General features: G+C 39.4%; 1 protein-coding gene across 4 annotated transcripts in view; it reads right to left on the reverse strand.

The window, feature by feature from the left end:
• Positions 1-18,317, reverse strand: part of Arhgap26 (Rho GTPase activating protein 26) — a 462,007-nt gene that overhangs the window by 43,017 nt on the left and 400,673 nt on the right. The window contains exon 21 of one of the 4 annotated variants that reach the window (XM_013020416.1): positions 17,626-17,689. The exons of the other annotated variants lie outside the window; for them this stretch is intronic. Within the exon in view, the coding sequence (XP_012875870.1) occupies positions 17,677-17,689 (13 nt within the window). The 3' untranslated portion in view covers positions 17,626-17,676. Of the gene's footprint in view, positions 1-17,625; positions 17,690-18,317 lie in introns of those variants that run through there. 4 annotated transcript variants of the gene reach the window in all.

The raw sequence follows: 18,317 nt of genomic DNA on the forward strand, positions 1-18,317 counted from the left end.
GAAAACATGGGACCTATGTTTCTTTGGGCCTGGCTTACTTCACTTAATATGATTTTTTCCAGGTCTTTCCATTTCCTAACAAATGGAGCAGTGTCATTTTTTCTGAGGGAGGCATAGAATTCCATTGGGTGTGTGTGTGTGTATGTACGTATGTGTATATATATATATACATATATAAATCACATTTTCTTGATTCATTCATCTACTGAGGGGCATCTGGGTTGGTTCCATATCTTAGTTATGGTAAATAATGCTGCAATAAACATAGTTGGGCTGGTAGCTTTAGTATGGTCTTGTTTGGGTAAATGCCCAAAAGTGGGATGGCTGGGTCAAAGGGGAGTTCTATGTGAAGTCTTTTGAGGAACCTCCATACTGCTTTCCAAAGTGGTTGAACAAGTTTACACTCCCACCAACAATGCAGTAGTGTTCCCTTCTGGCCACATCCCTTCCAGCATTCATTGTTATTAAGAGTTCTTGAGTATAGCCATTCTAACTGGGGTGAGATGGAATCTCAATGTTGTTTTGATTTGCATTTCTTTTATGGCTAGAGAAGTTGAGCATTTCTTCATGTGTCTATTGGCCATTCTTATTTCCTTCAGAGAAGTCTCTCTTTAAGTGTTTTAGGTCTTTTATTGTTCCATATGAATTTTTGGATTGCTTCTTCTATTTCCTTTAGGAATGAGGTTGGAATATTGATAGGTATCTCACTGAATTTGTAGCTAGCCTTTTATGGTATTGCGATTTTCACAATGTTAATCCTCCCAATCCAGGAGCATGGGAGGTTTTCCCCCCTTCCCTAGTTGTGCTTTAATTTCCTTTTTCAGGTTTTAAAAGTTTTCATCATAGAGGTCCTTCACTTCTTTGGTTAACTCCTAGGTATTTAATTTTTTTTGTGGGGCTATTACAAAAGGAGTTGCTTTCCTGATTTCAGCCATGTTCTTCTCATTATTGGCATACAGGAAAGCCATTGATTTTTGAGGGTTAGTTTTGTATCCTTTGAGAGAGGGTTGCATCCTGCTCAGGTGTAGCCCTGAACCAAAATCCACCTATTCTTGGCTTCCCATTATAGCTGATATGACAGGCAAGAACCTGTTCCTAACTCCTTCCATTGTTATGGGAGTTTCTCACAGACGTTTTTGCCTTTGGCTGGCCTAGAACTAATTCACCTGGACACAATCTCCTGTGAAACTGGGATGATAGGCATGCACTTTTTCAACTTTTCTGCTCAGGCTGCTCTCAAACCATGGTCTCCCCATTCTTAGTCTCCCAAGTAGCTGGGATTCAAAGTGTAAGCAACCAGCAATCAGCTTTCTTATATAATTTAAATCATTCCTATACTGCTGATAATATCTGAGCTAAATGTTTTGTATAGACTCATTATTCCCTAAATAATATAATATGGCAACAAAAGTCTGTGTCAGCACAGATAAAATTTTATTTTAAAAATACATTTTTGGCATTTCTGGGGTTTGAATTCAGGGCCTTACATATGGTAGGCAGGCACTCTACCACTAGAGCCTCAACCACAAACCTTTTTGCTACAATTATTTTCCTGGCTTTAGAAGGTAATCCTCCTACCTATCCCTGTTGAGAATCTGCCATTACAGGAACATGTAATTAGGATGAGGATCAAGCTAACTTTGTGCCCCAGCTTATGTGAAACCATAATCTTCCAGATGTTTGCCTCCTGAGCAGCTCAAGTCATAGGTGTGTGACATCACCCCCAGTCTTTAAAAAAGTGTTTCTTTGTTTTGTTTTTTTGTTTTTTTTTTTTGCCAGTCCTGGGGCTTGAACTCAGTCCTGGGGCCAAGGTTTTATCCCTAAGCTTCTTTTGCTCAAGCCTAGCACTTTACCACTAAAATCACCATTCTTTTTTGGTAATTTATTGGAGATGAGTCTGCCTGGGTTGACTTGAACCATAATCCTCAAATCTCAGCCTCCTGAGTTGCTAGGATTCCAAGCGTGAGCCACCAGCACCCAGTTTAGAAGTATTTTTGATTCACGATTCGATATGGGTTATGTGTATCTTCCGAGTGTTCATTGATGAAAGTTAATCCCTATTAAGTGATATTAAGAGGATGGAAACTTAGTCGACTATGATGTTTAAAAGTTTGGCCTTTGGGGCTGGGATATGACTTAATGGATGTTGTGCTTGCCTAGCAAGTATAATGTCCTGGGTTCAATCCCCAGTACCAAAAAAGAAAAGACAAAAAGAAAATAGTTAAAGGCTGGGACTTCGAAAGGTGATTAAGATTAGATAAGATTACCACAGTGGAGCCCTTATATCTAAATATTGGTAGTTTTAAAAGAATTAAGATTTAAAAAAGCACAACACATATGCTTCCTGATTTCCTACACTATTTTTGGGATTTACCAGTACAAAAGCAATCACCAGATATGGTCCCTTGACTCTGTACTTCCAGAGCTTCTTTCCTTATAAAATAGCCTACCTTGGATATTTTGTTATAGCAATGCAGAATGGATGAGTACATGATTGAATTTATAGATGTGGAACTATAGTTCCTTAAACTTTAAGGATGATGCTACACTGGTGTAGCATGTCACAGCTTTCATATAAATGCTACAAGGGATGGCTCTGCTCATTCTTGTAATTCTGTGTAGTTCCCTACCACTAAATTGGAAAAGGTATATTGGGATGGATCCTTGTACAGTAGGCCTCTGTGAATAGCTGAATATCTTGGGGTGACAGGTGGGCCATTGTAACAGATTTCTGCCATTTTTTCCTCATAAGTCATTAGCATCCCAATTAACTTTCCCTCACCCTTTCCTTACCTCTGTCAACAGGGTAAATATTGCTTCTTTAAATAGGGAGACTCCTTTAGATAGACAAACCTAGAGAATATTCAATGAGAAACGTTCCGATAGTAGATGCAAGGTAGGATGGGAAGGCTAAATGCTGTAGGGGCTGAGGGAGTGACGGAGAAGTGTCACTCCTCTACTCCACAGCCGTGGAGCTCTGTCTTACCGCTTCCTTGGATGCTAGGGAAAATGTTAGACCCAGGGGCACTTGCAAGGACCACAGGAGTTTATGTACATAAATGGGCTGGACCATAATAGGACTTCAAGCTTAATGTAGAAAACTAGGGAACAATAATAATTGCAAAATAAAACCAAACGAGCCCTCACTTCATCTGCCTTACATACCATTGTTAACACACTGGAATTTATTTAAGAACTTTTCTTTAAGCACCTATGCATCCAAACATATTTTAATTTATGCATTTAAGATACCATAATGTATTGATTTTATTATGCTTTCATAAAGTAGTTTATTATGAAACAAACCTTGTCAAAAATATTTATCAGCAGCATGTTTAATAATGGTGTTGGTGATTGTGTGATAATTACCAAATCATCAGCCTTGTTGAAAACTTACCATTACCTCCTCTTGCTATCATATATAATGAAAACCTATTTGCCTATGTGTAGATCTCTGCCTACTCTTTATGATAAACAGCGGAAGTGTAGTGGCTAAGTCAAAGGGTTTTGGTTGAGTCAAAAGCCCACTGTAAGGGGAAATGATGGTGACATTGATCAAGACACACTGCACTCATAAACTGACATGTTGAACTGAAAAAAAAAAAACAACTCAATCTGGTGAAATATACATATACATAATACTCAATTGAAAAATCCCACCATAGGCTTTTACTGGTACTGCCCCTAAGAAAGGCATTTCTAATTTATAATCCTACATAATCCTCTCCCCTCTGTTTCAAAAAATGGGACAGCTCCAGTCTATGTTCAAAGTATCCCTCCAAAATAAATGAAAACTCTAAGAACTCTGAACTGCTACAGTGTTACAGAACAAAGGGTAAAGGATGGAGGATATATTTGTTCTCTGTTAGCCTCTTCTCCTGAATTGAAAATGACTTGGCTTCCTCCTATACATCAGTCAGCAAGCTGAGTCTGAACACTGAATATAGCAAGAGAAAGAATGAGCTTATATGTAGAAGGCATCCACATGCTGAGCATAAACACACATGCACAACACCTCCTCTGTACCTCCAGCTGAGATGCTCAATGCATGCTGGCAAGTAAAACATCCTCTCACAACCCTCAGGGAATGGGGCAATATTCCTTGTTTTCTTTCAAAGGTGAGAGAAAAGGTAAAGAGATGATAAATTCATTTGGATTGGATGCCTAAGTGTTTAGCAAGTCATAAAAAGGCATTCTCTACTTCCACTGGGCAGGAAAATGACAGCTGGCATTTTGGAGTCACAAATCCTTCTTGAAAGACCAATGCTGTCTCTGTATTTGATAAGTGGATCTGGTCCAAGGTTTATTTGTTGAAATAGATAATGTAACATTCAGACTGTCAGCATGTGCACATGCACACACGCGTGCGTGCACATGTACACACACACACACACACACACACACACTGCTTTCCCTTAACCATTTCCCCTTTGCGAAACTTCCAGAATCTCAATGTCTTACTCTTCAGAGAGTTAAGGGTTTCTAATCATGTGGCCCTTGTAAGCAGAAGGGAGAGAGAAGAATGAATCTTTAAAAACTACAGATTGTAGTTAAACTGTAGTCATTAACTGTAGTAGTTAATTATAGATTGTACAAACGTCCACTGAAAGTTAAGAAAATTTAGTTCTTCCCTCAAATCATTTGGCATCTGCCTGCTTCAGAGGACAACAGAGAGAGAAGCCTTGCTTGAAGCCTCCAAGGAGAGCAGGGACAATGCTATGGCACCTCATGTCTCCAACTGGGATCCAGCGATGGACCCTGAATATACACCTTCCCCCAAACAAGAGGCAGGGAGTGGCCACCAAGGGGATGCCCGGGGAATTTCCACTGATGAACACAGCTGTTCCTTTCTGGATAACTCACAGTATATGTGGGCAGGGAAGAGCTTGAGAAATGAGTTGCCTGGAGTCAGTTCAAATAGTGAACTGCTCCCTGGAAGACAATGGACTGTAGGAGAATTCTGTAACTGCTTAGATGAGGCAAATTCCTGAGGGTCAAGACTACAGCCCAGGGACTTGTGTTCTGCCAGAACAGTGTCTGAGATGACTTAACAAATGTTAAGTAAGAAATGTTGAATGAGGGCCTCTTATAAGGTAGGTCACTTGCACATTGTTCTCAGTATCTCTTAATCTCCACAGCAAGCCTAGCAGGTAGGTCCTATTATAGGAAAGTGAGGAGACCATAATTTATGAAGTTGGTATTCTGCGAAATCCCCCCCCCAAAAAACCTTCTAGGATACTCTACTCTGAGGCTATGCCAACAAAACGCCCACCCTTCATCTCCATGAATACCTGGCAGAGCACTGGGCTTATAGATCTGTTGAGAGGTTATGTTGCTATACAGAAAAGCCTAAATTCTCCTGCAACACTTACCTAGAAAAGGAAGTTGTTGTTTTGGGGCTTTTTTGGTTGTTTTATTAAAATACAGAAGGTCTAAGGAGAATAATTCTGAAACTAAAGCAGCCAATCCAATCCCTGCCAATGGCTTGGGCATTCAAATGAGTCGACAACTAGGGGCAACCAGGACTCTCGCCAGCCAGTAGCACCAACTTTTCAATGAACCTGTGAGCTATAGGGTCAGGAAGACTAGGATTAACCAAACAATGCACCCTCAAAAAGTTAGTTTGTTTTCTACAACTTGTAGAAGCCATGACTATTTATTTATACAGGACCTGAGTTTGAGAACAGTGTGGCCAACAGCACAGGAACTGGTACAGGTTAGCTACATTATAGAGAAGGAAAAATATTTGTCTTTCTATGTAAGAAATGTCAGCCAAAATAGTTATGAGTATATAAGTCAATTGCTTGTGAATTATCTCCTAGGCCTCTTTTTGAAAACTGGATTGTCCATAGATGTACCCCAGTATATTTTGTTTATTCATCCACATAATAAACAATTTTTTAGTTGTTATGGCACTGAGGAAGTATGTTTCGCTCACAAGGAATATAAAAGAATTAACCAGGTGATGCAAATACATCATGACCCATCTCTACTGGGGGATTAATATTCCCCAAATATGCTATAGTTTTATTCTGCCCAATCTGAGGTGGTCAGGAAAGAGTAAACAGGGGACCAAGTGACATTTCATAGCACAGTGTTCCTTAGGAGGCAAGAAGAAACAGGGCAAGTTTGAGGAAGTGACAAGTTCAGTACAGCCAAGGAAGCTAGTCTAAACAAAGGCTACAGTGTCAACCACAATTAATAAAAGGATCCTTGAGTTTACTGAAGGGCTCTGAAATACATCTGTTCAAGAGAGTTATGTGTTCAAGTTTATATATTAGACCAGTCCCATGGTCTCCAAGAGGGCGAAGGAAAAGGAGGGGCCAGTCAGGGGATAGGAAAACCAGACAGACAAGGATTGACCCCAGCAATGGGCCTGGGGTCAAAATGGGTTGATGTGACACAGGCATAATTCATAGGTATGGATCACTGACACCAAGTCAGTGATGAGTAAAGGAAGCAGGCCAAGTTTCCAGGCTCCAGGGTGAGAATGGTGGAATTCACAGAAGCAGGAAGTGCAGGGTGGGGAACAGTTGTGGGTGCAGAGAAGGAAGGGGAAGCAGGCAGGCTTGGCAGGTAGCTGGGTATATGGATCTAAAGAACAGGCAGAAGAGATCCAGAGTACAGACAGTCTTTGGCACATTACTGTAAGTGGAACTACTGAAAAGGGATGAGGCCAATCCAAGAGTTAAGAGGATTTAAAAGCAGACCTCAAAAAATAGCTTCAAAAAAGACAGAGATGGCCAAGTCCAACAGGAGAGTGCAGCACCAATGCCATGGCTCTGGCGTTGGCAGTGTCTGATGTTGCCAGAAACCAAGAACAGGCCAAAGAAGGCCCATGAGGTCTGACAGGGAAGTCATGGTGATCTCAGTGACAGTGTGTGTGGGGATAAATTCCAAGCTGTGTGAGGAGGGAGGAAGACAGGAGAGATTGCCTATATTTAGTGTCAAGAGTAGGGATAAAAAATATTCAGCACAGGACATTCCTCCAATAACAAATCAAGGGTGAATTTACCAAACACTGGAAATAACTCCAGATTGTTTTTAAAAAATAGGAAATAAAAAGACCATTTTGAAGCAAATGACTCTATGGTAAAAAAAAAAAGAGACTTAGGAAACCCTTCCAAGATTTTTCCTTCTGAATGCTTGCTGGAATGGTCACCTAACATCCTGGAGCTAAAAACTCCAGCTCACTGGTGTGAGCCAAGCCTCAGGCCTGAGATGGTGATTCAGGGGTACAAGACTCTAACCCCAGTTCAATGTGTCTATTCTGAGCAAAAGGGCAGCAATTCAGGAGTGGTGATCATAGCCAGCAGACCAGAAGGCCACAGGCCACAGCTTTGAAAAGTACACGTCACAGACAACCCAACCTGATCTGAGAAGCTGTCCTGGCAACTGTTTACAGTAGAGACCTGCAGCTCTCTACACTGCCTCTCCTGCCAACAAATTGGTACATGCCACTTTGCTGCCTAAAAAGGTATGGGGGGCTGAAGAGGAGTGAGAACCAGTCCCAGCTGTTCAGCAGCTTGAAGTCCAGTGGGGACACCTGACACCTAAACTTCTCATAATCATGCATTTAGCTTAGTGGTGGACTTCTAAGATAATATCTAGGTCTACTACTTATGTACAGTGTGACATCCCAAAAGTTAAATGATCTTTCTGAGCCTTAGTGTTCCCACTTGAACAAATGAAGTCATTTACAGCCTCCTTGGAGGACAATTGTAAGCTCTCAGTGTCTGGAACTAAAGCGTCCCTCAAATACTGTTAGTAGTTGTCTAAGCACGGTGACAGAAGTCAGCAATGGCTATGTGATAATGCTGAAAAGAGTCCCTAATCCAGTCATAGGAGGCAGCGGTAAGGAACGTCCTCCAGAGGAGCTCTCAGCAGATCCTAAAGGAACAGAAGATGGGGGCATGTGTGTGTGTGTATGTGTGTGTACACACGTGTGTGAGAGAAAGCCCAGGCAGAGAGAACTGCACTACATTTTTTTCATCCTCATACATTGGACTTGATATTGTCTATCTGGATGCTGATTCAACAGAAAGAACACTGGACTTGGAATTCCATTCAAAGATCTAGATTTAAATGGAGGCTTCTGAGATTAAAAGATTGTCCCATGGACTTGAACAGGCCACAAAAGTCCTCTGTTTCACGAGCTGTCATTCACAAAACACAGTCTACAGCTGCCCTGTATTCCTCACTCATTCAACCCATGTCTATCATGTGCCTATACATAGCACTGTCAAATGCTGGAGAAACAATAGTGAACAAGAATGTGCATGGCTGGAGGTGCCTGACAGCTAGGCCAGAAAACAAGAGAAGAAAACAGGCAACTCTAATACAACAGATCAAGAAAGGGCTGTGATGGAAGCAAATCTCAAATAAAAATGAACACTGTATGAAGTGGCTCTGGAACTGGAAAGCATTGTAGTAACAAGTATACAGATCAGACTGCTATAGATATGATATCTTTGTCAAGTTCTCTGTGAAGAACGTGTTTTGCATTTGATAAGGTAAGACCTGCTCATGTTGGGAAACATTTTTGTTGGTGATTCACATACAAAGACCCAAAACCTGGGCTTGTGATGTGGCTTGATAAACCAATTCCTCTATTCAATCAGTAGGTCATAGCCAACCACTATTCTGAGATCCATTGGTATGGATATAGACAAGATGATTCCTGGTCTAAAAGTGATTCGTTTAGTGAAAAAGGTACCCTAGTATGATAAGAGGTTATGATTAATGCTGGACTACGTAAAATAATTGACCATAAAATTTACCACCAAGCCAGAACAACCAAAGCAAGTCCAATAAAATTTATACCAATCAGAATTAATAGGTAAACCAAGATATATAAATAAAATCATCAAATGATCCTTAGATACAACATAAAGATCAAATGGTTTGCTCAGAGTACTGACTGAGTCCCAGAGCCAAAGCACGTTTATATTGTAGCCTAATTGGCTGTCACACACATCTTTGCTCTCCATGGGACTAGCTATATCACTTCTAATAGTCCTTAAGAAACCTGACTTGATTTTTTTTTTTTTTTTTTTGTCGGTTGTGGGGCTTGAACTCTGGGCTTGGGCGTTGTCCTTGTGCTCTTCAGCTCAAGGCGAGCGTTCTACCACTTGAGCCACAGCACCACTTCCAGTTTTCTAGTGGTTTATTGGAGATAAGAGTCTGACGAACTTTCCTGCCCAGGCTGGCTTTGAGCCGAGATCCTCAGATCTCAGCCTCCTGAGTAGCTAGGATTACAGGCATGAGCCACCAGTGCCTGGCTGTTAATTTTTTTTAATGGCAGCAAATTTCGTTATAGTCCTGAAGTTTAAGCTTCCATGCCAAATCCAGTCTTTACCTAATGGCCTGCTAGTTAGGTTTATGTTAAATGACCATCTAAAGGCATTCCCTCCTCTGGCTCCAAAATGAACTCTTTCCAAGTGCTTTTTAACATTAATATTTAAAACTATTCTCTAAGCTACCCTAGGGCTAAGCTAAATTAATTTCTCATGTTTAAACTGGTTCTTTATATTCAGTGGTAAAAGGACTTCTACTTTAATGCACAGGAACATGAAGATGATATTCCAAGTAAGATGAACTGGGTGAGGAGCATTAAATTAAGAAAACAACAACAACAATCGTCTTGGAAACATTCATATTAGGGTGTTTGGAGAGTCACTCTTCTTCCTAAACGGCTCACATTCCTACCTGGAGTGATTTTCTTTGTGAAACTTACTTTCAAAGTAAAGTCACACTGTGCTAATTCCCATCATCTAGGAAGTGAGCTTGTGGTCATAAACATGAAATGTAATGTGGTAGACCAGTCTAAGCCACAGTCAACTGAGCAGCAGTGACATAACTTTTTCTTAAAAAAGGGACAAGTACTTGGTCAATCTCTAGGTCAGAGGAAAATACATTTCATAAAGATAATTCTGCTTCATGCATATATCATATTATAGAAAATGAACTTAATAAACAAATGGAAAAGTTTGTTAGTTAAAAAGAATTCCTTATGGGGCAGGGAAGGTGGTTCAGTGGTAGAGCGCTTGCCTGGCATGTATGAGGCCCTGGGTTTGATTCCTCAGCACCACATAACCAGAAAAAGCTAGAAGTGGTGCTGTGACTCAAGTGGTAGAGTGCTAGCCTTAAGCTGAAGAGCTGAGGGACAGTGCCTAGGCACAGAGTTCAGGCCCCATGACTAACAAAAAAAAAAAAAAAAAGAATTCCTTATTCGGGTCCTTTCTTAACTCTGAAACATGAATTACAATGAAATCCAAACTTGTTTTTGCAAAAATATAAAACAAAACAATACCTGCCACAATATATCCAACAGAATACAACAGTATAAAACTTCTAGACTACTTATGGAGTTTTATAGTAAGAATGTACTGTCTATTATGAATTTTCTACATTTTAGAATCTATTTTTTTAAACTTGCAATGTTTGCATTTATTTTGTTCTTTATATTTTGAAAGTGAAAAGAAATAGTATTGAGTCAATTTCTCTTTTAAAAAAAATTTGTTCTATGTATTTACAAGCCTGAAAGTTGTCCTAAAAAAAAGTGCTAAGTCCCCACCCCCACCCTGCCTTTTTATTTTGGTACTCCTGGGGCTTGAACTGTTCTATGAGAGAATGAGAGAACAGTTCTCCCTGAGCTTCTTTTGCTCAAGGCTATTGCTCTACCATTTGAGCCACAGCACTACTTCCAGCTTTTTCTGAGTAATTTATTGGAGATAGGAGTCTCATGGACTTTCCTGCCTGGACTGGCTTCAAACCATGGTCCTCAGATTTCAGTCTCCTGAGTAACTAGGATTACAGATGTAAGTCACGGCACCTACCTACCCTATTCGTTTTCATAAGAAGAAATTCTCTATTTTTCAGCCTTTTGCCAGTAATACAAAAATCTGGTATTAAACATCCCACAGCAAGGTTTTTCTAAAGCATTTTTGCAAATATCTTACATACTTTCAAAAGAAAGCCATATGCCAAGCTGAGGTGTGGTAGATGACCTTTTACCATGACAAGATGGTATCGAGCACATTTTTCCCTTATGTAATCTGAGGCCCCCATGCCCGTCTGCAAGCACCTCTCTCAGTATTTTTTGCTTTTGCTTCTTAACAACTTCATTTCAAGATGCTTACTAATCCATTTACCTGTTTCTAAATACTGCCAGCTATAAGCATGATCCAGAACTGATGCTTGAATTTTTATGGGTCAAAGGAATGACACGCTTAGTTACTTGTGAAATATCAAAAAGTAAGCATTAGCCCTTAAGTTACTTACACAGCCTTACAAAGAAAAAAAATACACACACAAAAAAAACTTTGGGCTCCTTTCCTAGGTAGGAAAGAAAAATATCTAAGGAGCCAGAGTCACAATGCATTTTGAGCACATAGGTTCTCTCTGGCATATTTCCTGTAGCTCCCCACCAAATGGGAAATGTACTTAACTCCCAGGTTTGCACTTAAGCTTGCTTATCTCTGATAATGGATTTGGACACATATCAAAGAACTTGCCCATGTGTATTTATCAGTCCCTGACAGGTATGAAGCTTAGGAATTTGATGTAGAATTTTATTGCTCACTTGTTTAGAAACTCAGATGTAGTTTATCAGCAAGTATTTGGATGAGGCTTCCATTTGCCTATGATCCCAAGTAATCCTATACTGCTGTAGGTTGGCTGGTTATAAACCACAGATTTAAAATACTCCTATGACGACAATTCACAACCATGGGATACATGCATTAATCTATAAAAATGAATATACTTCAACTTATTTTGGGGAAGGGAAAGCTTTCTATTCATTTAAAAATGTATGAATCTATTGTTTTCAAGTGGCTATTTTATCAATGGATAAAATTTTCATATAGTATAAAAACATTAGTAGATAGGAAAAAAATAAGTCTCATTTCTACTGACCTTTTCTCTGAAAGTAATGATTTTTCCTGTTTTCTTGTACAGATAGTCCAGAAACATGCTAGGCTTTGTGCATGGTTTTACATACTGTCTTCTTTAAAACAACAAATGGTTACAAGTCATTCACATCATTCTAAGCATTGCCAGTTTTGCCTTGACAAGATTTTTTGACAATTGCTCCAGCATCACCCCCTTATTCTCACTGACTACATAACATTCCATTGTGAGATATGCAACAACCTGTTTAACCAGGTTGTTCCATGTTCCAATGAACATGGAAGTTGTTTTCCAGCTTTGACATTTGAATGCAAGAGAACCACAGAGCTGGATAAAGCAGAAGAAGCCCTGATTGAATACTGTGTTGTGTTTGGCCTACTACCATCCTCCTTATAACAAATATGAATGACAAAACAACATGGAGAGAACCTCTGGTCTCTAAAGCTCATAAGTTCTGGCGCTACCTGCAAGTAGCAGCTGAATCCTAGACAGAGAGCTACACAGTTTTACCAAAACCAGGTTCACCCTGTAGGTCTGACTGGCCTCAGGGTCTAAGTGGCTTCATTACGGGACAACTCCCTGTAAAGGACAAATTTCTTGGGTTTGCTGGAGCCTAGTGTGGGGCCTGGCTCCAGCTCACCCCTCCTCTACACAGCATAATTCAGTACTCTAATTCTTTTGGGGCTCTGCCTTAGGACTACTGCAGGCTTTAGACAAAACATGGTGATGAAGAAGCCTAGAGATGGCTCACCTAGACAATGAACAAGTTATTAATATTTCTCATGCTGTTTTCTTCCTATCTGTAAAATGGGGCAATAATCTACTTCAGAAGATGACTGTGAGTATAAAGTTAAATAATGTAGATGAAAATTGCTAAGTGTTAGAACTTTACTAATGTTAGTCATTATCAATAAAATAACCCAAAGCCACCTTTCTGGGGGTTTGGTGGGAAGACCACTCTGGACCATCTGCAAAAAGACACTTGTTAGGAATTCTAGTCCAAGGAGAGCCTTTACTTTCCTGGCTGCTCTTCATGCCCCTATATTTTGTGTACATCCTGTGGAAAGACTTCATTATTGAGTATATTATATTTTTGCTTCCATAGAGTTATGCATGTCCATTTGCCTGCAATGGTCTTCCACATCAAATGGGCACCTTTATATTCATTTCCCAAGATGCAATACTGAGGTTGAGGCTGAGTTCTTTCTCTGGACCCCACTGCATTCTTGGCCCACATCCTCTGCAGCATGGTCAGATTTCCCCCAAGGGGCCAGGTATGTAAATGCTGAATTTCCAGCAAGATGCTGGCACATTGCAGGCACTTGTTAACTGCTTGTTGAATTTAAATAAACCTTTGTAATAAGGATTTTGGTCGGCCTTAATTTTCTTAATAAAATAGGAGCTATGCCTCTGGCATCTTCTTCCAACCAACAACAGTGGTTATCTGCAGTTCAGGTGTCAATATATCTTTAAGCCTCAGTTTAGAAACATCAGACCTGTAGCTCCTGCCAAATGTGGTTAGGCAACTCAGGGGAGATTTCTTTAACCAGGAACATTGGCTTCATCCATCACCTGCAACCAGCTAGGCTACCAGAAAATCAAATGCTTCCTCTAGACACCATAGCAAAAAGAACCTTTCAATACTTCACATTTAAAACAAACCAAATGAAAAAAGATCTAATCCTGTAGAACTTTATTATTGTTTTCATGAAACTGTCTACTTGCTGTTTAAAAATCATGACTATAAACTCTCTTAGGAAAAATTAAATTAGTAACTTCAAACTCTGGATGAATAGCTGTGCTTTCTTTAAATGGGTAACTGACCATCTGGATTCATCCTTGCATATTTTTTTTTCCTTCTTTGTCGTGGCTACTAGGTGGCTCAGGACAAATTCAGGACTATCCTTTCTCTCTCAGTCTGTGTTAATCTGTTGGGATTTAAAAATTCTAATATTATTCAATAGAGTGCGTATTTTTGTAAAAAGAGCAAGAAGCATCATGTCTCTGGCTTTTTCTTGATTATCAAAGAAGAGATGTCAACAGATACCCAGTACACGTCACCCAACTGTGCCCTAAATACATGCACACACATACAGAACTTGTCAGCACACAAAGACAAATAAATGCCTGGACTTAGTAAAGATTTCTGAATCTGGAGAATGTTGCCCCAGTTTTAGCTGGCAAGAAGAGATGGTTTCCGGCACAAATGATGAGATGGATACAACATCCATGCTGAAAAACTGTCCTTTCAGTTCAATGCTGAGGGAAAATTATACCTGATTCCAAGAAATAAAAGGAAAGGGGTAAAAATGAAGAGGAAGTTCAATCCCCAAAGCCCAGACCTAATATTAATTGGAAATGCAATTAGTAGACCCTGGGATGGTGCTTATGCCAGAGATAAATGCTGGGCTTGCAAGCATCCTGCTGCTGCTTCCTCAGTTTGGAAGTTGAAGTGAAAGCAGATGGTCAGCTTTTGAGGCAAGATTTTTGTTTTTTTATTTTCTTAAGGCAGAAATGGACAAATATATTAAGAGGTCTCAGGAATCTGAGCAAATGCTGCCTGCCTAAGACCAGGAAGTTTTATGAAGAGTTTCAGGAGAGCTGAGCTCCACTGCCAACACACTTGAAGTATAGAGTGGGCTCTACAAAATTTGAAAGTTGGGAAAGATGAGGCATGTAATTCTCTCTCCTCTCCTCAGAATGGGAAAAAATACCACTGCCTCCCCGCATAGGAAGGAATGAACCAACATGGTGGCAGCACACCTGTCAAATTTCAAGAGAAATGAGAGACTGAACTTCAATCAAGACCATAGACAACTTGGTGGCCTCAGTTCAAATTCCCATTCTGTTCTTCGGACCCTGGAGAAATTACCTCATCCTCCTAAAACTCCATCTGCAAAATGGGGTTGCTGATACTGGTTGTTTACCTCTCTGGGGTAGAAAATTAGATACCATAGGTCAACCTCTAGGCTAATGCTTGTTGTCTAGTTACAAACAATAAACATCCACCCTAATGTCCTAAGAGAGTATATAGTCATGATTTCTTGAACAGCAAGTAGACAGAGACTTTTGTAGCAGTTTCATGAAAACAATAGTAAGGTTCTACATCTCTTTCCTCTCCCTGCCCACCCCCAAGTTCCTACTTTTTATTCTCTATTTTTTTCTTATAGCGATTTCAGCTATTTCTTGCTTGCTTTCCCCTCTCATTTTCTTTTAGATTCTGGCTAGACAGCTTCTTTCTTAGGTACTCATGAACCCCCTTAACTATTCCTCATGTTTTTATTAGCTCCTTTAGCTACACCAGAATATGAGTTTGAGGAATACTAGAGAAATTAGAAAGAGAGAGTAAGTCTGGGCTGTTCCAGTCTCTTTCCTACATTCATAAGTTAGTGTTGTCATACTCAACCATGGTGCAGAGTGGCTGGGGGTGGGGCAATAATGGACTCAGACAGCCCACACTACCAGGGTTCAAATCACATACACAATGTAACCTCCTGGTGCCTATTGCCAAAATGGTGGTCATAATAGTACCTGATGGGTTATAATGAATAAATAAAAACGGGTAAAATGCTTTTGTGCTTAATTGATTTTAGTTTATCATTCCATCTATGAAGATTTGATTTCAACCTCTAAGAGTAAAATTTGTTCTCAGGGATATGAACCAGAAACTGAAGGATCAAACTAAGGTACAATTTTCCAAGAGCTCAATGGATCCTGGTAAAAGAATCAGTTTTTATTCACACTCAAAGGATGACAAGGCAGAGACTTCCACGTAGCTTGTGAGCTGGCCTTGGTGCCACAATATTTTACTACCCAACTGCCTGTATCTCAGGAACTCTCAAGATGTGATATAGAAGATGTATGCTCATGGCTCTCATAGAAGAGAATAGGACCAGTCCTTTTCCAATTTCTTTTTTCTAGAGTCTATAAAACTAGAGTCTATAAGATGATTAGAATGACTCCTATAATACTGTCATTAAAAGTAATGGAGGCCAGCCTCGACACACCACTGTTTGCCATGTATTTTCTAATGATCTGTAACGGGCACTGATAATGCAAGCATATTCCCAGAATTTTTTTAAATGAGTTAACAGTGTCCAAGACTAGTAAGATGGAGACATTGCCTGTCTTCATTTAAACACACACACACATACACACTCCCTATAACATGTATTATTTTTGAAACAGACAGTCTACAGAAATAAAATGAATTATTAAACAATCATTTGCACTCCATAAAAGGGATATTTTACAGATACTTTAGAAGGAGCTGCTCGGGATGAGGAGGCAGCAGAAATTTGTACCCTAGAGCATAGAGTTACCAAGTCCTTCGCTAAGGACTTGTTATAAAGGTGCACCTGTGGAAATCTGTGGTCTGGGCTCTCTTCTCTGAGAACCAAACCTTCTCCCATTCCTAGTGTCCAAAAATTTTGTAAATCTATTCTTTCACTGCTACCCACTCAAGATGAATGAGTGATTCAGGCCTAGCCCCAGAGAGCATCAAATACTCTGGCCAGAGACTGACTGGAGGATGGGATAAGCCACAAGGAATCAGAACCAGATGGTTGCTCTTTCAAACATTTGGAATGCTAGTTTCTTTTTTTTCTTTTCTAGAAGTCCAGCTAGTGATGACCATCTTGCAATCACAAGCACAGAACTCATCTAAGTGGAGGATGCAAACTAAGTTGAAAGATGGCAAGAGCTGGATCTCAAAGCAGTATCTGTGTCTCTACTTCCAGCCATGTCTGAATACAAACATTTGGGAGCTTTTGGAATATGTTAGTTGAACTAGGCTTTCAATTACTTGCAACCAAGAATCCTGATTGCCTAAGTTAATAAAAAGGGTTGTGAACATAACAACTTTCTGTATATTTAAAAGATGCTATATCAGGGAAGTTTATACTAACATTTTGGTATCAGAAACATGCAAGGACATGAAAAAGTATACCTTTTTTAGGGCCCAGGAAGGCCCTAGATTGCATAAAAGCAAGCTTTCCCAATTCAAAGGCCTGAGAAACAATTTCATTAGTACCTGGTACTTTTTTAAAAATGTGTCAGATATAGCTGAATGTCTAAAATGCAATTTCTATAGATCATTTACAGTTTGAGAAAGAGATTGGCTATTACCAATTCAAAATGAAAATAAATAGCAAGTGCACTTTTTCAGGGTTAGTACTGTAACTAAAGGTTATACATAGCAACTCTGTCTAAAGTGTAAAAACAAGTAGGAGTTTTCTGTTAGGCTATGAGGTTCACTATTTATACTCTGTCCTTATTAATCTCACTAAGAAGCTGGCCTGCCTTCATTGTCTCTGATCTGCTCTACCCTCTCAAAAAGTCTCCAAAAGACTCAGTATGACTTTAAGGAAAACAGCTCTTGCTGAAAGCTTCAGGGGTCAGGATTTGTCTGAGGTTTAGTTTGAGGGAGTAACACAGAAAAGAGGAATAGAGATTCCTTGGTAAAGCTTAAGAAAAAGAAGAAAAATATAGCTTATTTTCAAACCTATTTGGACTGGCTTTTTACAATGTAAAACTCAAAGCAAAGAGGATGAAGCCATGTCATAGAATCTGTGTGACACTTACAAATGGAAACAGGCCTTTTGTGGGAGAAAATACAGCTTTAAAAATAAAAACAGAAAGAAAGAAGTTCCAGATGGTGAGGTCTATTTGACTGAGAAGCGAAACCGTGATGAAAATAAGGACCATCTCAGGCAAGTCAATTACACAATATAAATTGGTAGAAGATGTTCCATGGGGATCCAGTTAGCATGAAATTCTGGAAAGAGAAGACAGCATTTAACTAGGCTTCCCCAACTTAAGTGTCTAAAGAGGCAAATATCATATTGACACAAGAAACAAAACAAATGTAATAGTATAGATGAAAAGCATATGTCCAAAGTTAACTGTGAGCAGCTCCCCATGCATACTCTGTATGTTCCTGATTCTGAGCCTTTCACCATTATTCCATTTCTGCTAAATCCAATCCATAATTTACCATACAAGCTTAAGTACCCATTGATTACAAAGCCTTCCATGACCAGCCTAGCTCAAAATCATCTCTCATGTCTATAGTATCTAGAACTTAAAATCTTGATTTATGGTAATTTTATATCTCAACATCTGCCATCATTAAGGACACTCTCCTCATATAACTTATTTTTAATATGCACATATACTTCAGAGATACTGTAGGTTTGGTTCCAGAGCACTATAATAAAGCAAATATCACAGTAAAGCAGTCATATGAATTTTTTGGTTTCTCAGTGCATATAAAAGTTATGTTTATATTATATTCTAGTCTATTAAGTGTGTATTAGCATAATGTATAAAACATACATACCCCAGTTAACAATAATTTATTGCTAAAACATGCTGATGAGCATCTGAGTGGTTGAAAAAAACGG

This window comes from Dipodomys ordii, unplaced genomic scaffold (assembly GCF_000151885.1).
Source record: "Dipodomys ordii isolate 6190 unplaced genomic scaffold, Dord_2.0 Scaffold50, whole genome shotgun sequence".
Classification (NCBI taxonomy): Eukaryota; Metazoa; Chordata; class Mammalia; order Rodentia; family Heteromyidae; genus Dipodomys; species Dipodomys ordii.